Source organism: Vigna unguiculata, chromosome 10 (genome assembly GCF_037176805.1).
Source record: "Vigna unguiculata cultivar grain cowpea cultivar isolate G323 ecotype 2 chromosome 10, ASM3717680v1, whole genome shotgun sequence".
Taxonomy (NCBI): Eukaryota; Viridiplantae; Streptophyta; class Magnoliopsida; order Fabales; family Fabaceae; genus Vigna; species Vigna unguiculata.
In genome coordinates, this window is record NC_140801.1 from 28,285,764 (window position 1) to 28,309,641 (window position 23,878).

The 23,878-nt window shown below is 41.3% G+C and overlaps 1 protein-coding gene across 1 annotated transcript; it reads right to left on the reverse strand.

Annotated features, from left to right (window-relative positions):
• Positions 1-297: 297 nt before the first annotated feature.
• LOC146882362 (uncharacterized) lies at positions 298-8,570 on the reverse strand. Its single transcript, XM_085667367.1, has 7 exons — positions 7,998-8,570; positions 6,048-7,955; positions 4,365-5,948; positions 4,244-4,301; positions 3,483-3,679; positions 2,646-2,714; positions 298-1,071 (listed from the first exon to the last, which is right to left on the reverse strand). Exons 1-7 carry the CDS (start codon positions 8,568-8,570, stop codon positions 298-300), a joined length of 5,163 nt encoding a protein of 1,720 aa, XP_085523493.1.
• Between the last annotated feature and the right edge of the window lie 15,308 nt (positions 8,571-23,878).

Here is a 23,878-nt window from a genome sequence, read left to right on the forward strand (position 1 = left end):
GCAAGCATCAATTTCAGTACAGGACAATGTGTGAAAGAAGTATTATGTGATATTGCTCCCACGAACTCATTTCATCTTCTTTTGAGATGCCCATGGTGTAACATCCCTAGGGAATATTACTTAAAAATAAATATTAAAATAATAATTTCATTAAATAACCACCTCGATAAAAATCCCAACGCGGGAAAAATTTTAATTTAACAAGTGCTCATGCCACTGCCTCCGCTGATCACAGGCATAGCACTTACGAGTGCTCATGCCACTGCCTCCGCTGCGGGCGGGTCTAGTACAATTTCTCTACAGGTGATCACCCGCACAGTTATAACACCTGGGTTTCCATGAAGACGCGGCGGGTCTACTGTAGGGCTTCTTCTGGAATCTGCCCTCAGCATTATTTCTCTGTGTACGGTTAACCAGATTGGGCCCCTTCTCCAGCTGTTCCACACTCTTGGCCTGCTCCACCAAGATAGGGAACTCTCGCACTCTCAGTGGCACGATGAAACGCCTCAGTTCATGCTTGAGGCCGCCCTCAAACTTTCTACAGCGCCACTCCTCCGTCACTGTCTGGGAGTAGAATCTCGAGAGGTACTCGAACCTCTCCACATAATCCTGCACCGACAAACTTCCCTGCTGCAGGGTGAGAAACTCCGCCTCGCGCTCATGTTTAGCGCTATCCGGGAAATACTTCTCCAAGAACCTCGCCCTGAAGCTAGTCCAAGTCACTTCTTCAGCTCGGTTTGTCATCTGCTGCTGCATACCTATCCACCAATACTCAGCCTCGGTCACCAGTAGAAAGGTGGCGAAGTTAAGTTTCTGGGCCTCCGAGCACTCTATCACTCTGAATATCTTCTCGCACTCTCGTAGCCATGCATCCGCCTCATCTGGGGTGGCTTTCCCAGTGAACTTAGTCGGCTTGTGACGCATGAAGTCCTCCATTGTCACCGGCCTGACAGGTGGAATCATAGCCCGCGGGGGCGCTGCCACGGGCTGCATAGCATCCACCATCCTGTGGATTGCGTTAGCAATCTCATCAGCTCCGGCAGTGTTTCTACGCCTCCTGTTTGCCATTGCCTGTGCACGCCACATATTTCAGCTGTAAAAATCAAACAGCTAAAGATCAAATTATACTCTATCATACTTAACATTCAGCATACATCAATCAATTTCACACAACAAACGTAAGCTCACTCCCCAGTTTGCCCCAAAAGCATCAAAACGTTTGCTCTGATACCAAATGTAACATCCCTAGGGAATATTACTTAAAAATAAATATTAAAATAATAATTTCATTAAATAACCACCTCGATAAAAATCCCAACGCGGGAAAACTTTTAATTTAACAAGATAGCGCGCCAAAATTTATAACTGAATTCAAAACTGATTACAAGTTACCAAAATTGTATTTAAAACATAAATTACAGTTTATCATAAACCCTAGCACTACTCCCATGCTAGCCCTCACTCCGCCATCTGAGCATCCTCAGCACCACCTGTATCAACATCTGCTCCCGTGTAACGAATTACACGATCATCGCCACACACAAACAGAAAGGGTGAGCTGAAAAAAAATAAAATAACAAACATGTAATCACAGAATATATCATTCACCCATCTTAATCATTATCTATGAATCTTGGCCAAGACCCTAATCCCAAGACTTAACAGTCTGCAATTCATACAATTGGTTAGCCTTGGACTCGGGAATCTGATGCTCACACGAACCTGCCCGCTCGTGGTCCTGCCTCTACGAACCTCCCCGCTCGTAGTCCTGCTCTACGGACCTACCCGCCCGTAGTCCAACACATGTGATCCACCAGCCCCCGTACCTCCCCGCACGTGGCATCTCTCATGTGAGCACGGAACATACGAACCTCCCCGCTCGTATCCCCACGTGAGAGTAACTTGATATGAACCTCCTCGCTCATATCATCACATGTCACACCATCCATGAACCCACCCGCTCATGGCACAGCATCTCCCGATCCAAGCAAAGCATCATTGTCAGTTAGAAACAACACTCACAGCTCATAACCTGTCACGCAAGCGCCTGGCGCACCAACCAGTACCACCTGGCGAAACAGGTTCACACCGCCTGGCGGTTCATGTCTCACCGCCAGGCGCCAGCGCCCTTCCAGCGCCACTTTGATTACAAACACCGCCTGGCGGAGTTCTCCTTTGCCGCCAGGCGCCCCACGATGCAGGGGCCTCTGTAGTGGTTCCTTTTGCCTGGCGCACACACCCGTGCCGCCAGGCGCTATACCAGTGACTACACACTGGCTGATGTTCTTACATAGGTCAGCTTGCACGAACTTACACCACTAACAACACAAAGTTAAGCCTGTTCCCTTACTATTCAATTCTAAATGAAGAATTAGTGGCACCCCACTCTTGATCCATTACTATGGTCCACATCCTAATACACTCTAGTCATGGCTTGACATTCAAAAACTTTGATATGACCTGCTCTTAGGTCTGTTTAGTTAATGCTCTTTTCACTTAGTCTGGCACTCTCATTCTGGGATTCCTTAGCATCAAACTGTTATTACCATTTCATCACACTACTGTTTTCAGTTCCATCATGGTAGTTCAGCTTACTCATCTACTTGTACCTCTCAATTCCCAATCCATCTTTCCCAACGACCTACTATAGTGAAAGACGCATAATTCAGTCCTCTCTTCGTCTGCTTCACCCACACCTCAAAGCCACTCCCACCCTGAATATCATTGAGTCACAATCATTTCGACCCCCATAGTTGGTCAATCCATATATTCTTACCTCAACCAATTATTCCAGATCCAACAATTCCAACTTCCTATTTTAATTATCGTTTCATGTCCATTTCATTCACAATCCAATAACAGCCACGTTCCTTCCTCAGACCACCTTGCCAATTCCCTATCATCCCTATGACGCCGCTACCGCCTGGCGGTCAGTAAGAAACCGCCGGGCGGCGCATCAGATTATGGGTACAGCCCCAATTCATTTTCATACTCGCGAACCCTTTCTCCCCACTCACAGATTCAGTCATCTTATTCAATATGGTTTCGCACTAATGCATTCCCAGACTGTCCAACCCCAATACTCACGCACCCATCAAATGGTGAAATTACACATTTTATTAGTAATTCTCCATGTCCGACTCACTATATATAATCATCAACACTCAATACCAAGATATCATTCAAAAGAAAACAACAACACATCGCAAAATCCGCAATAAAACATCAGAAACAACATTATACCGCATGCACCGCCCGGCGGGTCGAACTTGCCGCCAGGCAACTCAAACAACAACACCCAGAATTGGGTTAACTCTGATACACCGCCTGGCGGCACATACATGCCTGCCAGGCAGTTTCTGGGCAGATTCCCAGAATTCACGAACGACAGCACCATTCATCACGAAAACTAATACAATTCAATCCATTCCAACGCAGTACATTGCTTATGAATCAAAAAGCATTAAAACAACTCCCCTTACCTGGAATTCGCGCTCCAAATTGAGATTCCCACTCTCCTTGCGCACCTTTCCCCTTGCCAAAAGAACCACTCTAATTCTTCTCTCGCGGCCCTCCTTCACGCACCAGAATTGTTCTTTCTCACTCTCAGAGCTATTTGCACCCCTCACAGACTGATTTTCTCCTCTCTTTCTCTCTTCTCTCCCACTCCTAATGTACCCTAATTATTTTCTATTTTACTAAAACGAAATTAATTAAAAGAAATATGGTTAAGGCCATTCAATGGTTATCACCCATAATTTTCAGCTTCCCCCCACGTTACCTCTCTAGTATCTGCTAGGTTTCCCAATCCTTTCATATTCATGCACAAGAAAAAAATTTGGCAAAAAGGAATTATTTAGTTCTCACCAAGGTTTGAACTCACACCCATGCACATACCAAACCAAGGCCAAACCATTCAACCAATCCAGATTTCATGATAAATCCTACAATTTTAAGAATTTACCATGACAACACGTATCCAATATAAAACACACAAAAACACACAATTTAAATAACATCCAAGTGGCACACATAGGACTTGAACCCAAGTCCTCACACACAATAAAGTACTCTCAACCACTTGAGCTAGTATTCTTCCATGTCATAGCTCCTCGCATTTATTGCTTTAAGTATTCTCATTATCCGTCCTAATTAAATAATTAATTAAATAACTATTTAATTTTCCCGGATCTTACATTACACCCCCCTTTTTAAGATTTTCGTCCTCGAAAATAAAACTTACCAGGGAATAAGTACGGATAGGATTGCTTCATGCGATCCTCCATCTCCCAGGTCATCTCCTGGGTAGTCTCATCCCACAGCACTTTCACAGTCTTAATCTCCTTCCCCCGCAGCTACTTTACCTGTGAATCCAGAATTCGCACTGGTCCAGTGCTCACCGTCAAATCCTCCCGGATCTGAATATCATCTGACTCCAGTACGTGCGACGGATCTGCAACATATTTCCTCAGCTGGGAGACATGGAACACGTTATGCAGATTCGTCAGGTGTGGTGGTAGGGCTATCTCATAAGCTGCAACCCCAATTCTCCTCAAAATCTGATAAGGCCCAACAAACCTCGGAGTTAACTTCCTCGATTTGATGGCCCTCCCAATACCAGCCGTTGGTGTCACCCTGAGGAACACATGATCCCCAGCTTCGAACTCTAGAGGTCGTCTCCTCTTGTCTGCATAGGACTTTTGTCTGCTCTGTGTAGCCTTCATCCTCTCCTGGATCGCCCTAACCTTCTCAGAGGTTTGCTGTAAAAACTCAGGACCCAACACCAATGCTTCCCCATCCTGATTCCAACACAGTGGCGTCCTACACCGCCGCCCATACAATGCCTCATACGGGGCCATACCGATGCTGGTGTGGTAACTGTTGTTATATGTGAACTCCACTAAAGGAAGCATCTCACTCCAACTACCCATATGGTCTAATACGCAAGCCCTCAACAGATCCTCCAAAGACTGGATGGTACGCTCCGACTGACCATCAGTTTGAGGATGATATGCAGAACTCATCCTCAACTGAGTTCCCAACGCTGCCTGTAATGACTGCCAGAAACGAGATGTGAATCTCGGGTCTCTATCTGACACTATGCTGGCCGGCACACCATGCAATCTGACCACTTCTCTCACATACAACTCCGCCAATCTGTCCATTGACCACTTCTGATTAATAGCCAGGAAATGAGCACACTTTGTCAGCCTGTCCACTATTACCCAGATTGAGTCGTGCCCCTTTACAGACTTCGGCAAGTGAGTGACGAAGTCCATGGCAATACTATCCCACTTCCACTGAGGAATGTCCAACGACTCAAGTGTACCCCCTGGTCGCTGGTGTTCAATCTTGGCCTTCTGGCATACTAAACATGAGGCCACGAAGTCAGCAATGTCAGTCTTCATCCCGTTCCACCAGAAGGACTGTTTCAGGTCGTGATACATCTTAGTCATACCTGGATGTATGCTAAGACGGCTTTTATGGCCCTCCTCTAGAATCTGCTTCCTCAACCTCCAATCCCCAGGCACACAGATTCGATCTCTGAACCTCAGAATACCATCTGTCCCAATCCGGTAGTCTTTCCCCTTCTTAGTCCCTATCCAACTCACAAATTGCTGTAACTCAGCATCATCCTTCTGTCGATCCCTGATAACTCCCAGTACATCACTAGTCAAGGTAAGCACTCCACATTGGATGCAATCTTCACTCAGCTGCATACCCAGATTCATATCCCGGAGCTTCTCAATTAATTCCAATTCCTTCACCATCATAGCTGAGATGTGCATCCGTTTCCGACTCAAGGCATCCGCAACCACATTAGCTTTACCAGGGTGGTAAAGCAACTCGAAATCGTAATCCTTGAGATACTCCATCCAGCGCCGCTGTCTCATATTTAGCTCCTTCTGATCGAATAGGTATTTCAGGCTTTTATGATCACTGAATACCTGAAATTAGGAGCCATATAAATAGTGTCTCCACGTCTTAAGTGCGAACACTACAGCAGCCAACTCTAGATCGTGGGTAGGGTAATTTTTCTCGTGCACCTTCAACTGTCTAGAGGCATAAGCCACCGGCCTCTTCTCCTGCATTAGTACACAACCCAGACCCTGATAGGATGCATCGCAGTATACCTCAAACATCTTGCTGGTATCTGGAATAATCAGAATCGGAGCGGTAGTCAACCTCCTTTTCATCTCTTCAAAGCACTCGTCACATTTATCAGTCCACGAGAAGGGTTGATCCTTCCTAGTGAGTTGAGTTAATGGACTCACCATCTTGGAAAACCCTTCCACGAACCTCCTGTAATACCCAGCCAATCCCAAGAAGCTTCTGACTTCTGTTACAGTTTGAGGTCTCTCCCATTTCAACACCGTCTCAATCTTACTCGGATCCACTGATATACCACGTGAAGAAATTACGTGCCCCAGAAACTGTACCTCGTCCAACCAAAATTCACACTTGGACAATTTACCGTACAGCTGATGCTCCCTCAATACCTCCAGCACAGTTCTCAGATGATCAGCATGCTCCTCTTTAGTCCGTGAGTATATGAGAATATCATCTATAAACACTACCACGAATCTGTCCAGATATGGTCTGAAGATGCGGTTCATATAATCCATGAAGACAGCTGGGGCGTTCGTCACTCCAAAGGGCATCACGACATACTCGTAATGTCCATATCTCGATCTAAAGGCTGTCTTCTGGACATCCTCTGGCTTGACTAAGATCTGATGATAGCCAGACCTCAAGTCAATCTTGGAGAATATTCCTGCCCCTCTGAGCTGATCAAGCAAATCGTCGATTCTAGGCAGTGGGTACTTGTTCTTTATTGTCAACTTGTTCAACTGACGATAATCGACGCACAGCCGAGAACTACCGTCTTTCTTCTTTACTAATAACACCGGGGCTCCCCACGGTGAAGCGCTGGGTCGGATGAATTTCTTCTCTAGCAGGTCTTCTATCTGATTCTTCAACTCTGCTAATTCAGCTGGTGCCATTCTGTATGGCGCTGCCGACACTGGACCCGCTCCAGGGATTAGATCAATTGAGAAATCTATATCCCGGCTGGGTGGTAACTCGGGTATCTCGTCTGGAAATACGTCGGCATATTCATCCACCACCGGTATCTTACTGATCTGCTCTTCTGTACTCATCTTCTTCTCTTGGGCCACTATCACGAAGCAAGTCGACCCATTCTCCATCTCTTTCACTGCCTCTCCAGATGTCACCAACTTTATCCCTTCTGTTTCTGGGAACACAATTCTGCGCCGTCCACAATCAAGCACCACGTGGTTGATAGACAGCCAGTCCATTCCCAGTATAACCTCCAATCCTTCCAAGGGCAAGCAGACTAGATTCACTTTGAAGCGTCTGCCCTCCACTTCCATCACGCATCCAACACAGGCTATGTTTGTTGAAACCTGTCCAGATGCGGGGGTCGAGACTATCAACTCGCATCCAAGGTCACGAGTGGACAACCCCAATTTCTTCACACAGTCATGGGATATGAAGGAGTGCGAAGCTCCTGAGTCAAATAACACTAGCACACTGTTACCATAAAGCAAGCAATGGTCCAGAATCAGATTACCTGACCGGGTGGCCTCTGTGCTGGTCATGGCGAAAACCCGGCCTGCGGCTCTCGGCCTGTCTGAAGAGGATGGCTGAGGTCGTGATGTTGGTGCAGTCTTCCTATTAGGACACCTATCAGCAAAGTGCCCTGGCTGATCACAGGCATAGCACTTACGAGTGCTCATGCCACTGCCTCCGCTGCGGGCGGGTCTAGTACAATTTCTCTGCAGGTGATCACCCCCACAGTTATAACACCTGGGTTTCCATGAAGACGCGGCGGGTCTACTGTAGGGCTTCTTCTGGAATCTGCCCTCAGCATTATTTCTCTGTGTACGGTTAACCAGATTGGGCCCCTTCTCCAGCTGTTCCACACTCTTGGCCTACTCCACCAAGATAGGGAACTCTCGCACTCTCAGTGGCACGATGAAACGCCTCAGTTCATGCTTGAGGCCGCCCTCAAACTTTCTACAGCGCCACTCCTCCGTCACTGTCTGGGAGTAGAATCTCGAGAGGTACTCGAACCTCTCCACATAATCCTGCACCGACAAACTTCCCTGCTGCAGGGTGAGAAACTCCGCCTCGCGCTCATGTTTAGCGCTATCCGGGAAATACTTCTCCAAGAACCTCGCCCTGAAGCTAGTCCAAGTCACTTCTTCAGCTCGGTTTGTCATCTGCTGCTGCATACCTATCCACCAATACTCAGCCTCGGTCACCAGTAGAAAGGTGGCGAAGTTAAGTTTCTGGGCCTCCGAGCACTCTATCACTCTGAATATCTTCTCGCACTCTCGTAGCCATGCATCCGCCTCATCTGGGGTGGCTTTCCCAGTGAACTTAGTCGGCTTGTGACGCATGAAGTCCTCCATCGTCACCGGCCTGACAGGTGGAATCATAGCCCGCGGGGGCGCTGCCACGGGCTGCATAGCATCCACCATCCTGTGGATTGCGTTAGCAATCTCATCAGCTCCGGCAGTGTTTCTACGCCTCCTGTTTGCCATTGCCTGTGCACGCCACATATTTCAGCTGTTAAAATCAAACAGCTAAAGATCAAATTATACTCTATCATACTTAACATTCAGCATACATCAATCAATTTCACACAACAAACGTAAGCTCACTCCCCAGTTTGCCCCAAAAGCATCAAAACGTTTGCTCTGATACCAAATGTAACATCCCTAGGGAATATTACTTAAAAATAAATATTAAAATAATAATTTCATTAAATAACCACCTCGATAAAAATCCCAACGCGGGAAAACTTTTAATTTAACAAGATAGCGCGCCAAAATTTATAACTGAATTCAAAACTGATTACAAGTTACCAAAAATTGTATTTAAAACATAAATTACAGTTTATCATAAACCCTAGCACTACTCCCATGCTAGCCCTCACTCCGCCATCTGAGCATCCTCAGCACCACCTGTATCAACATCTGCTCCCGTGTAACGAATTACACGATCATCGCCACACACAAACAGAAAGGGTGAGCTGAAAAAAAATAAAATAACAAACATGTAATCACAGAATATATCATTCACCCATCTTAATCATTATCTATGAATCTTGGCCAAGACCCTAATCCCAAGACTTAACAGTCTGCAATTCATACAATTGGTTAGCCTTGGACTCGGGAATCTGATGCTCACACGAACCTGCCCGCTCGTGGTCCTGCCTCTACGAACCTCCCCGCTCGTAGTCCTGCTCTACGGACCTACCCGCCCGTAGTCCAACACATGTGATCCACCAGCCCCCGTACCTCCCCGCACGTGGCATCTCTCACGTGAGCACGGAACATACGAACCTTCCCGCTCGTATCCCCACGTGAGAGTAACTTGATATGAACCTCCCCGCTCATATCATCACATGTCACACCATCCATGAACCCACCCGCTCATGGCACAGCATCTCCCGATCCAAGCAAAGCATCATTGTCAGTTAGAAACAACACTCACAGCTCATAACCTGTCACGCAAGCGCCTGGCGCACCAACCAGTACCACCTGGCGAAACAGGTTCACACCGCCTGGCGGTTCATGTCTCACCGCCAGGCACCAGCGCCCTTCCAGCGCCACTTTGATTACAAACACCGCCTGGCGGAGTTCTCCTTTGCCGCCAGGCGCCCCACGATGCAGGGGCCTCTGTAGTGGTTCCTATTGCCTGGCGCACACACCCGTGCCGCCAGGCGCTATACCAGTGACTACACACTGGCTGATGTTCTTACATAGGTCAGCTTGCACGAACTTACACCACTAACAACACAAAGTTAAGCCTGTTCCCTTACTATTCAATTCTAAATGAAGAATTAGTGGCACCCCACTCTTGATCCATTACTATGGTCCACATCCTAATACACTCTAGTCATGGCTTGACATTCAAAAACTTTGATATCACCTGCTCTTAGGTCTGTTTAGTTAATGCTCTTTTCACTTAGTCTGGCACTCTCATTCTGGGATTCCTTAGCATCAAACTGTTATTACCATTTCATCACACTACTGTTTTCAGTTCCATCATGGTAGTTCAGCTTACTCATCTACTTGTACCTCTCAATTCCCAATCCATCTTTCCCAACGACCTACTATAGTGAAAGACGCATAATTCAGTCCTCTCTTCGTCTGCTTCACCCACACCTCAAAGCCACTCCCACCCTGAATATCATTGAGTCACAATCATTTCGACCCCCATAGTTGGTCAATCCATATATTCTTACCTCAACCAATTATTCCAGATCCAACAATTCCAACTTCCTATTTTAATTATCGTTTCATGTCCATTTCATTCACAATCCAATAACAGCCACGTTCCTTCCTCAGACCACCTTGCCAATTCCCTATCATCCCTGTGACGCCGCTACCGCCTGGCGGTCAGTAAGAAACCGCCGGGCGGCGCATCAGATTATGGGTACAGCCCCAATTCATTTTCATACTCGCGAACCCTTTCTCCCCACTCACAGATTCAGTCATCTTATTCAATATGGTTTCGCACTAATGCATTCCCAGACTGTCCAACCCCAATACTCACGCACCCATCAAATGGTGAAATTACACATTTTATTAGTAATTCTCCATGTCCGACTCACTATATATAATCATCAACACTCAATACCAAGATATCATTCAAAAGAAAACAACAACACATCGCAAAATCCGCAATAAAACATCAGAAACAACATTATACCGCATGCACCGCCTGGCGGGTCGAACTTGCCGCCAGGCAACTCAAACAACAACACCCAGAATTGGGTTAACTCTGATACACCGCCTGGCGGCACATACATACCCGCCAGGCAGTTTCTGGGCAGATTCCCAGAATTCACGAACGACAGCACCATTCATCACGAAAACTAATACAATTCAATCCATTCCAACGCAGTACATTGCTTATGAATCAAAAAGCATTAAAACAACTCCCCTTACCTGGAATTCGCGCTCCAAATTGAGATTCCCACTCTCCTTGCGCACCTTTTCCCCTTGCCAAAAGAACCACTCTAATTCTTCTCTCGCGGCCCTCCTTCACGCACCAGAATTGTTCTTTCTCACTCTCAGAGCTATTTGCACCCCTCACAGACTGATTTTCTCCTCTCTTTCTCTCTTCTCTCCCACTCCTAATGTACCCTAATTATTTTCTATTTTACTAAAACGAAATTAATTAAAAGAAATATGGTTAAGGCCATTCAATGGTTATCACCCATAATTTTCAGCTTCCCCCCACGTTACCTCTCTAGTATCTGCTAGGTTTCCCAATCCTTTCATATTCATGCACAAGAAAAAAATTTGGCAAAAAGGAATTATTTAGTTCTCACCAAGGTTTGAACTCACACCCATGCACATACCAAACCAAGGCCAAACCATTCAACCAATCCAGATTTCATGATAAATCCTACAATTTTAAGAATTTACCATGACAACACGCATCCAATATAAAACACACAAAAACACACAATTTAAATAATATCCAAGTGGCACACATAGGACTTGAACCCAAGTCCTCACACACAATAAAGTACTCTCAACCACTTGAGCTAGTATTCTTCCATGTCATAGCTCCTCGCATTTATTGCTTTAAGTATTCTCATTATCCGTCCTAATTAAATAATTAATTAAATAACTATTTAATTTTCCCGGATCTTACACATGGCTTCATTTTAAAACGCTTATCTTGATGAACGTTCCCTTTATTTGTGGCATGATGGACATGAAAGGAAGTTGAAATTTATGACACCAAGACAAGCCAGTAAGGATGAACATAGGCTGAAGGAGAAAATAGAACAAGGAAGAATATAAAAAGAAGAAATATAGACTGCAAAAGGAAGGGAAATTGAAGAAAAAGAAAAGGAAGAAAAGATAAAGGTGATGGAAAAGGAAGTAGAGAAACATGGTGTTTAATCGAACGCCACCCATGTTTAGTTGCATTCGTTTACGAAAGCGACAACAATGTTGTAAGCTAAAGATTGGTGGAGAAAGTCGAGTTACCAACAAGCTTTAATCTGAATCAAGCAAGGATCAAATTCAGTACAGGACAATGTGTGAAAGAAGTATTATGTGATATTGCTCCCACGAACTCTTGTCATCTTCTTTTGAGATGGGTATGGCTTCATTCTAAGACGCTCAATCATGATGAACGTTCCCTTTATTTGAGGCATGAGGGAAATGAAATGAAGTTGAAATTTATGACACCAAGACAAGCCAGTAAGGATGAACATAGGCTGAAGGAGAAAATAGAAAAAGAAAGAATAGAAAAAGAAGAAATATAAACTGCAGAACGAAGGGAAATTGAAGAAAAAGAAAAGGAAGAAAAGATAAAGGAGATGGAAAAGGAAGTAGAGAAACAAATTGTTTAATCGAAGGCCACCCATGTTTAGTTGCATTCGTTTACGAAAGCGACAACATTGTTGTGAGCCAAAGATTGGTCGAGAAAGTCGAGTTACCAACAAGCTTTAATCCGAATCAAGCAAGGATCAAATTCAGTACAGGACAATGTGTGAAAGAAGTATTATGTGATATTGCTCCCACGAACTCATTTCATCTTCTTTTGAGATGGCCATGGCTTCATTTTAAAATGCTCAATCTTGATGAACGTTCCCTTTATTTGAGGCATGATGGACATGAAAGGAAGTTGAAATTTATGACACCAAGACAAGCCAGTAAGGATGAACATAGGCTGAAGGAGAAAATAGAACAAGGAAGAATAGAAAAACAAGAAATATAAACTGCAGAAGGAAGGGAAATTGAAGAATAAGAAAAGGAAGAAAAGATAAAGGTGATGGAAAAGGAAGTAGAGAAACAAGGTGTTTAATCGAAGGCTACCCATGTTTAGTTGCATTCGTTTACGAAAGTGACAACATTGTTGTGAGCAAAAGATTGCTGGAGAAAGTCGAGTTACCAACAAGCTTTAATCCGAATCAAGCAAGGATCAAATTCATTACAGGACAATGTGTGAAAGAAGTATTATGTGATATTGCTCCCACGAACTCTTGTCATCTTCTTTTGAGATGGGTATGGCTTCATTTTAAGACGCTCAATCATGATGAACGTTCCCTTTATTTGAGGCATGAGGGAAATGAAATGAAGTTGAAATTTATGACACCAAGACAAGCCAGCAAGGATGAACATAGGCTGAAGGAGAAAATAGAAAAAGAAAGAATAGAAAAAGAAGAAATATAAACTGCAGAAGGAAGGGAAATTGAAGAAAAAGAAAAGGAAGAAAAGATAAAGGAGATGGAAAAGGAAGTAGAGAAACAAATTGTTTAATCGAAGGCCACCCATGTTTAGTTGCATTCGTTTACGAAAGCGGCAACATTGTTGTGAGCCAAAGATTGGTCGAGAAAGTTGAGTTACCAACAAGCTTTAATCCGAATCAAGCAAGCATCAATTTCAGTACAGGACAAAGTGTGAAAGAAGTATTATGTGATATGGCTCCCACGAACTCATTTCATCTTCTTATGAGATGCCCATGGCTTCATTTTAAAACGCTCAATCTTGATGAACGTTCCCTTTATTTGAGGCATGATGGACATAAAAGCAAGTTGAAATTTATGACACCAAGACAAGCCAGTAAGGATGAACATAGGCTGAAGGAGAAAATAGAACAAGAAAGAATATAAAAAGAAGAAATATAAGCTGCAGAAGGAAGGGAAATTGAAGAATAAGAAAAGGAAGAAAAGATAAAGGTGATGGAAAAGGAAGTAGAGAAACAAGGTGTTTAATCGAAGGCCACCCATGTTTAGCTGCATTCGTTTACGAAAGCGACAACAATGTTGTAAGCCAAAGATTGGTGGAGAAAGTCGAGTTACCAACAAGCTTTGATCCGGATCAAGCAAGGATCAAATTCAGTACAGGACAATGTGTGAAAGAAGTATTATGTGATATTGCTCCCACGAACTCTTGTCATCTTCTTTTGAGATGGGTATGGCTTCATTTTAAGATGCTCAATCATGATGAATGTTCGCTTTATTTGAGGCATGAGGGAAATGAAATGAAGTTGAAATTTATGACACCAAGACAAGCCAGCAAGGATGAACATAGGCTGAAGTAGAAAATAGAAAAAGAAAGAATAGAAAAAGAAGAAATATAAACTGCAGAAGGAAGGGAAATTGAAGAAAAAGAAAAGGAAGCAAAGATAAAGGAGATGGAAAAGGAAGTAGAGAAACAAATTGTTTAATCGAAGGCCACCCATGTTTAGTTGCATTTGTTTACGAAAGCGACAACATTGTTGTGAGCCAAAGATTGGTCGAGAAAGTTGAGTTACCAACAAGCTTTAATCCGAATCAAGCAAGCATCAATTTCAGTACAGGACAATGTGTGAAAGAAGTATTATTTGATATTGCTCCCACGAACTCATTTCATCTTCTTTTGAGATGCCCATGGCTTCATTTTAAAACGCTTAATCTTGATGAACGTTCCCTTTATTTGTGGCATGATGGACATGAAAGGAAGTTCAAATTTATGACACCAAGACAAGCCAGTAAGGATGAACATAGGCTGAAGGAGAAAATAGAACAAGGAAGAATATAAAAAGAAGAAATATAGACTGCAAAAGGAAGGGAAATTGAAGAACAAGAAAAGGAAGAAAAGATAAAGGTGATGGAAAAGGAAGTAGAGAAACATGGTGTTTAATCGAACGAACGCCACCCATGTTTAGTTGCATTCGTTTACGAAAGCGACAACAATGTTGTAAGCTAAAGATTGGTGGAGAAAGTCGAGTTACCAACAAGCTTTAATCCGAATCAAGCAAGGATCAAATTCAGTACAGGACAATGTGTGAAAGAAGTATTATGTGATATTGCTCCCACGAACTCTTGTCATCTTCTTTTGAGATGGGTATGGCTTCATTTTAAGACGCTCAATCATGATGAACGTTCCCTTTATTTGAGGCATGAGGGAAATGAAATGAAGTTGAAATTTATGACACCAAGACAAGCCAGCAAGGATGAACATAGGCTGAAGGAGAAAATACAAAAAGAAAGAATAGGAAAAGAAGAAATATAAACTGTAGAAGGAAGGGAAATTGAGGAAAAAGAAAAGGAAGAAAAGATAAAGGAGATGGAAAAGGAAGTAGAGAAACAAATTGTTTAATCGAAGGCCACCCATTTTTAGTTGCATTCGTTTACGAAAGCGACAATAATGTTGTAAGCCAAAGATTGGTGGAGAAAGTCGAGTTACCAACAAGCTTTAATCCGAATCAAGCAAGGATCAAATTCAGTACAGGACAATGTGTGAAAGAAGTATTATGTGATATTGCTCCCACGAACTCTTGTCATCTTCTTTTGAGATGGGTATGACTTCATTTTAAGACGCTCAATCACGAAGAACGTTCCCTTTATTTGAGGCATGAGGGAAATGAAATGAAGTTGAAATTTATGACACCAAGACAAGCCAGTAAGGATGAACATAGGCTGAAGGAGAAAATAGAAAAAGAAAGAATAGAAAAAGAAGAAATATAAACTACAGAAGGAAGGGAAATTGAAGAAAAAGAAAAGGAAGAAGAGATAAAGGAGATGGAAAAGGAAGTAGAGAAACAAATTGTTTAATCGAAGGCCACCCATGTTTAGTTGCATTCGTTTACGAAAGCGACAACAATGTTGTAAGCCAAAGATTGGTGGAGAAAGTCGAGTTACCAACAAGTTTTAATCCGAATCAAGCAAGGATCAAATTCAGTACAGGACAATATGTGAAAGAAGTATTATGTGATATTGCTCCCACGAACGCATTTCATCTTCTTTTGAGATGGCCATGGCTTCATTTTAAAACGCTCAATCTTGATGCACGTTCCCTTTATTTTACGCATGATGGACATGAAATGAAGTTGAAATATATGACACATAGGCTGAAGGAGAAAATAGAACAAGGAAGAATATAAAAAGAAGAAATATTAACTGCAGAAGGAAGGGAAATTGAAGAAAAAGAAAAGGAAGTAGAGAAACAAACTGTTTAATCGAAGGCCACCCATGTTTAGTTGCATTCGTTTACGAAAGCGACAACAATGTTGTAAGCCAAAGATTGGTGGAGAAAGTCGAGTTACCAACAAGCTTTAATCCGAATCAAGCAAGGATCAAATTCAGTACAGGGCAATGTGTGAAAGAACTATTATGTGATATTGCTCCCACGAACTCATTTCATCTTCTTTTGAGATGGCCATGGCTTCATTTTAAAACGCTCAATCTTGATGAACGTTCCCTTTATTTGAGGCATGATGGACATGAAATGAACTTGAAATATATGACACCAAGACAAGCCAGTAAGGATGAACATAGGCTGAAGGAGAAAATAGAACAAGAAAGAATATAAAAAGAAGAAATATAAACTGCAGAAGGAAGGGAAATTCAAGAAAAAGAAAAGGAAGAAAAGATAAAGGTGATGTAAAAGGAAGTAGAGAAACAAGCTGTTTAATCGAAGGCCACCCATGTTTAGGTGCATTCATTTACGAAAGTGACAACAATGTTGTAAGCCTAAGATTGGTGGAGAAAGTCGAGTTACCAACAAGCTTTCATCCGAATCAAGCAAGGATCAAATTCAGTACAGGACAATGTGTGAAAGAAGTATTATGTGATATTGCTCCCACGAACTCTTGTCATCTTCTTTTGAGATGGGTATGGCTTCATTTTAAGACGCTCAATCATGATGAACGTTCCCTTTTTTTGAGGCATGAGGGAAATGAAATGAATTTGAAATTTATGACACCAAGACAAGCCAGTAAGGATGAACATAGGCTGAAGGAGAAAATAGAAAAAGAAAGAATAGAAAAAGAAGAAATATAAACTGCAGAAGGAAGGGAAATTGAAGAAAAAGAAAAGGAAGAAAAGATAAAGGAGATGGAAAAGGAAGTAGAGAAACAAATTGTTTAATCGAAGGCCACCCATGTTTAGTTGCATTCGTTTACGAAAGCGACAACATTGTTGTGAGCCAAAGATTGGTGGAGAAAGTCGAGTTACCAACAAGCTTTAATCCGAATCAAGCAAGGATCAAATTCAGTACAGGGCAATGTGTGAAAGAACTATTATGTGATATTGCTCCCACGAACTCTTGTCATCTTCTTTTGAGATGGGTATGGCTTCATTTTAAGACGCTCAATCATGATGAACGTTCCCTTTATTTGAGGCATGAGGGAAATGAAATGAAGTTGAAATTTATGACACCAAGACAAGCCAGTAAGGACGAACATAGGCTGAAGGAGAAAATATAAAAAGAAAGAATAGAAAAAGAAGAAATATAAACTGCAGAAGGAAGGGAAATTGAAGAAAAAGAAAAGGAAGAAAAGATAAAGGAGATGGAAAAGGAAGTAGAGAAACAAATTGTTTAATCGAAGGCCACCCATGTTTAGTTGCATTCGTTTACGAAAGCGACAACAATGCTGTAAGCCAAAGATTGGTGGAGAAAGTCGAGTTACCAACAAGCTTTAATCCGAATCAAGAAAGGATCAAATTCAATACAGGACAAAGTGTGAAAGAAGTATTATGTGATATTGCTCCCACGAACTCTTGTCATCTTCTTTTGAGATGGGTATGGCTTCATTCTAAGACGCTCAATCATGATGAACGTTCCCTTTATTTGAGGCATGAGGGAAATGAAATGAAGTTGAAATTTATGACACCAAGACAAGCCAGTAAGGATGAACATAGGCTGAAGGAGAAAATAGAACAAGAAAGAATATAAAAAGAAGAAATATAAACTGCAGAAGGAAGGGAAATTCAAGAAAAAGAAAAGGAAGAAAAGATAAAGGTGATGTAAAAGGAAGTAGAGAAACAAGCTGTTTAATCGAAGGCCACCCATGTTTAGGTGCATTCATTTACGAAAGCGACAACAATGTTGTAAGCCTAAGATTGGTGGAGAAAGTCGAGTTACCAACAAGCTTTCATCCGAATCAAGCAAGGATCAAATTCAGTACAGGACAATGTGTGAAAGAAGTATTATGTGATATTGCTCCCACGAACTCTTGTCATCTTCTTTTGAGATGGGTATGGCTTCATTTTAAGACGCTCAATCATGATGAACGTTCCCTTTTTTTGAGGCATGAGGGAAATGAAATGAATTTGAAATTTATGACACCAAGACAAGCCAGTAAGGATGAACATAGGCTGAAGGAGAAAATAGAAAAAGAAAGAATAGAAAAAGAAGAAATATAAACTGCAGAAGGAAGGGAAATTGAAGAAAAAGAAAAGGAAGAAAAGATAAAGGAGATGGAAAAGGAAGTAGAGAAACAAATTGTTTAATCGAAGGCCACCCATGTTTAGTTGCATTCGTTTACGAAAGCGACAACATTGTTGTGAGCCAAAGATTGGTGGAGAAAGTCGAGTTACCAACAAGCTTTAATCCGAATCAAGCAAGGATCAAATTCAGTACAGGGCAATGTGTGAAAGAACTATTATGTGATATTGCTCCCACGAACTCTTGTCATCTTCTTTTGAGATGGGTATGGCTTCATTTTAAGACGCTCAATCATGATGAACGTTCCCTTTATTTGAGGCATGAGGGAAATGAAATGAAGTTGAAATTTATGACACCAAGACAAGCCAGTAAGGACGAACATAGGCTGAAGGAGAAAATATAAAAAGAAAGAATAGAAAAAGAAGAAATATAAACTGCAGAAGGAAGGGAAATTGAAGAAAAAGAAAAGGAAGAAAAGATAAAGGAGATGGAAAAGGAAGTAGAGAAACAAATTGTTTAATCGAAGGCCACCCATGTTTAGTTGCATTCGTTTACGAAAGCGACAACAATGCTGTAAGCCAAAGATTGGTGGAGAAAGTCGAGTTACCAACAAGCTTTAATCCGAATCAAGAAAGGATCAAATTCAATACAGGACAAAGTGTGAAAGAAGTATTATGTGATATTGCTCCCACGAACTCTTGTCATCTTCTTTTGAGATGGGTATGGCTTCATTCTAAGACGCTCAATCATGATGAACGTTCCCTTTATTTGAGGCATGAGGGAAATGAAATGAAGTTGAAATTTATGACACCAAGACAAGCCAGTAAGGATGAACATAGGCTGAAGGAGAAAATAGAACAAGAAAGAATATAAAAAGAAGAAATATAAACTGCAGAAGGAAGGGAAATTCAAGAAAAAGAAACGGAAGAAAAGATAAAGGTGATGTAAAAGGAAGTAGAGAAACAAGCTGTTTAATCGAAGGCCACCCATGTTTAGGTGCATTCATTTACGAAAGCGACAACAATGTTGTAAGCCTAAGATTGGTGGAGAAAGTCGAGTTACCAACAAGCTTTCATCCGAATCAAGCAAGGATCAAATTCAGTACAGGACAATGTGTGAAAGAAGTATTATGTGATATTGCTCCCACGAACTCTTGTCATCTTCTTTTGAGATGGGTATGGCTTCATTTTAAGACGCTCAATCATGATGAACGTTCCCTTTTTTTGAGGCATGAGGGAAATGAAATGAATTTGAAATTTATGACACCAAGACAAGCCAGTAAGGATGAACATAGGCTGAAGGAGAAAATAGAAAAAGAAAGAATAGAAAAAGAAGAAATATAAACTGCAGAAGGAAGGGAAATTGAAGAAAAAGAAAAGGAAGAAAAGATAAAGGAGATGGAAAAGGAAGTAGAGAAACAAATTGTTTAGTCGAAGGCCACCCATGTTTAGTTGCATTCGTTTACGAAAGCGACAACATTGTTGTGAGCCAAAGATTGGTCGAGAAAGTCGAGTTACCAACAAGCTTTAATCCGAATCAAGCAAGGATCAAATTCAGTACACGACAAAGTGTGAAAGAAGTATTATGTGATATTGCTCCCATGAACTCATTTCATCTTCTTCTGAGATGCCCATGGTTTCATTTTAAAATGCTCAATCTTGATGAACGTTCCCTTTATTTGAGGCATGATGGACATGAAAGGAAGTTGAAATTTATGACACCAAGACAAGCCAGTAAGGATGAACATAGGCTGAAGGAGAAAATAGAACAAGAAAGAATATAAAAAGAAGAAATATAAACTGCAGAAGGAAGGGAAATTGAAGAAAAAGAAAAGGAAGAAAAGATAAAGGTGATGGAAAAGGAAGTAGAGAAACAAGGTGTTTAATCGAAGGCCACCCATGTTTAGCTGCATTCGTTTACGAAAGCGACAACAATGTTGTAAGCCAAAGATTGGTGGAGAAAGTCGAGTTACCAACAAGCTTTAATCCGGATCAAGCAAGGATCAAATTCAATACAGGACAATGTGTGAAAGAAGTATTATGTGGTATTGCTCCCACGAACTCTTGTCATCTTCTTTTGAGATGGGTATGGCTTCATTTTAAGATGCTCAATCATGATGAATGTTCCCTTTATTTGAGGCATGAGGGAAATGAAATGAAGTTGAAATTTATGACACCAAGACAAGCCAGCAAGGATGAACATAGGCTGAAGTAGAAAATAGAAAAAGAAAGAATAGAAAAAGAAGAAATATAAACTGCAGAAGGAAGGGAAATTGAAGAAAAAGAAAAGGAAGAAAAGATAAAGGAGATGGAAAAGGAAGTAGAGAAACAAATTGTTTAATCGAAGGCCACCCATGTTTAGTTGCATTTGTTTACGAAAGCGACAACATTGTTGTGAGCCAAAGATTGGTCGAGAAAGTTGAGTTACCAACAAGCTTTAATCTGAATCAAGCAAGCATCAATTTCAGTACAGGACAATGTGTGAAAGAAGTATTATGTGATATTGCTCCCACGAACTCATTTCATCTTCTTTTGAGATGCCCATGGCTTCATTTTAAAACGCTTAATCTTGATGAACGTTCCCTTTATTTGTGGCATGATGGACATGAAAGGAAGTTGAAATTTATGACACCAAGACAAGCCAGTAAGGATGAACATAGGCTGAAGAAGAAAATAGAACAAGGAAGAATATAAAAAGAAGAAATATAGACTGCAAAAGGAAGGGAAATTGAAGAAAAAGAAAAGGAAGAAAAGATAAAGGTGATGGAAAAGGAAGTAGAGAAACATGGTGTTTAATCGAACGCCACCCATGTTTAGTTGCATTCGTTTACGAAAGCGACAACAATGTTGTAAGCTAAAGATTGGTGGAGAAAGTCGAGTTACCAACAAGCTTTAATCCGAATCAAGCAAGGATCAAATTCAGTACAGGACAATATGTGAAAGAAGTATTATGTGATATTGCTCCCACGAACTCTTGTCATCTTCTTTTGAGATGGGTATGACTTCATTTTAAGACGCTCAATCACGATGAACGTTCCCTTTATTTGAGGCATGAGGGAAATGAAATGAAGTTGAAATTTATGACACCAAGACAAGCCAGTAAGGATGAACATAGGCTGAAGGAGAAAATAGAAAAAGAAAGAATAGAAAAAGAAGAAATATAAACTACAGAAGGAAGGGAAATTGAAGAAAAAGAAAAGGAAGAAAAGATAAAGGAGATGGAAAAGGAAGTAGAGAAACAAATTGTTTAATCGAAGGCCACCCATGTTTAGTTGCATTCGTTTACGAAAGCGACAACAATGTTGTAAGCCAAAGATTGGTGGAGAAAGTCGAGTTACCAACAAGTTTTAATCCGAATCAAGCAAGGATCAAATTCAGTACAGGACAATATGTGAAAGAAGTATTATGTGATATTGCTCCCACGAACGCATTTCATCTTCTTTTGAGATGGCCATGGCTTCATTTTAAAACGCTCAATCTTGATGCACGTTCCCTTTATTTTACGCATGATGGACATGAAATGAAGTTGAAATATATGACACATAGGCTGAAGGAGAAAATAGAACAAGGAAGAATATAAAAAGAAGAAATATTAACTGCAGAAGGAAGGGAAATTGAAGAAAAAGAAAAGGAAGTAGAGAAACAAACTGTTTAATCGAAGGCCACCCATGTTTAGTTGCATTCGTTTACGAAAGCGACAACAATGTTGTAAGCCAAAGATTGGTGGAGAAAGTCGAGTTACCAACAAGCTTTAATCCGAATCAAGCAAGGATCAAATTCAGTACAGGGCAATGTGTGAAAGAACTATTATGTGATATTGCTCCCACGAACTCATTTCATCTTCTTTTGAGATGGCCATGGCTTCATTTTAAAACGCTCAATCTTGATGAACGTTCCCTTTATTTGAGGCATGATGGACATGAAATGAACTTGAAATATATGACACCAAGACAAGCCAGTAAGGATGAACATAGGCTGAAGGAGAAAATAGAACAAGAAAGAATATAAAAAGAAGAAATATAAACTGCAGAAGGAAGGGAAATTCAAGAAAAAGAAAAGGAAGAAAAGATAAAGGTGATGTAAAAGGAAATAGAGAAACAAGCTGTTTAATCGAAGGCCACCCATGTTTAGGTGCATTCGTTTACGAAAGCGACAACAATGTTGTAAGCCTAAGATTGGTGGAGAAAGTCGAGTTACCAACAAGCTTTCATCCGAATCAAGCAAGGATCAAATTCAGTACAGGACAATGTGTGAAAGAAGTATTATGTGATATTGCTCCCACGAACTCTTGTCATCTTCTTTTGAGATGGGTATGGCTTCATTTTAAGACGCTCAATCATGATGAACGTTCCCTTTATTTGAGGCATGAGGGAAATGAAATGAAGTTGAAATTTATGACACCAAGACAAGCCAGTAAGGACGAACATAGGCTGAAGGAGAAAATATAAAAAGAAAGAATAGAAAAAGAAGAAATATAAACTGCAGAAGGAAGGGAAATTGAAGAAAAAGAAAAGGAAGAAAAGATAAAGGAGATGGAAAAGGAAGTAGAGAAACAAATTGTTTAATCGAAGGCCACCCATGTTTAGTTGCATTCGTTTACGAAAGCGACAACAATGCTGTAAGCCAAAGATTGGTGGAGAAAGTCGAGTTACCAACAAGCTTTAATCCGAATCAAGAAAGGATCAAATTCAATACAGGACAAAGTGTGAAAGAAGTATTATGTGATATTGCTCCCACGAACTCTTGTCATCTTCTTTTGAGATGGGTATGGCTTCATTCTAAGACGCTCAATCATGATGAACGTTCCCTTTATTTGAGGCATGAGGGAAATGAAATGAAGTTGAAATTTATGACACCAAGACAAGCCAGTAAGGATGAACATAGGCTGAAGGAGAAAATAGAACAAGAAAGAATATAAAAAGAAGAAATATAAACTGCAGAAGGAAGGGAAATTCAAGAAAAAGAAAAGGAAGAAAAGATAAAGGTGATGTAAAAGGAAGTAGAGAAACAAGCTGTTTAATCGAAGGCCACCCATGTTTAGGTGCATTCATTTACGAAAGCGACAACAATGTTGTAAGCCTAAGATTGGTGGAGAAAGTCGAGTTACCAACAAGCTTTCATCCGAATCAAGCAAGGATCAAATTCAGTACAGGACAATGTGTGAAAGAAGTATTATGTGATATTGCTCCCACGAACTCTTGTCATCTTCTTTTGAGATGGGTATGGCTTCATTTTAAGACGCTCAATCATGATGAACGTTCCCTTTTTTTGAGGCATGAGGGAAATGAAATGAATTTGAAATTTATGACACCAAGACAAGCCAGTAAGGATGAACATAGGCTGAAGGAGAAAATAGAAAAAGAAAGAATAGAAAAAGAAGAAATATAAACTGCAGAAGGAAGGGAAATTGAAGAAAAAGAAAAGGAAGAAAAGATAAAGGAGATGGAAAAGGAAGTAGAGAAACAAATTGTTTAGTCGAAGGCCACCCATGTTTAGTTGCATTCGTTTACGAAAGCGACAACATTGTTGTGAGCCAAAGATTGGTCGAGAAAGTCGAGTTACCAACAAGCTTTAATCCGAATCAAGCAAGGATCAAATTCAGTACACGACAAAGTGTGAAAGAAGTATTATGTGATATTGCTCCCATGAACTCATTTCATCTTCTTC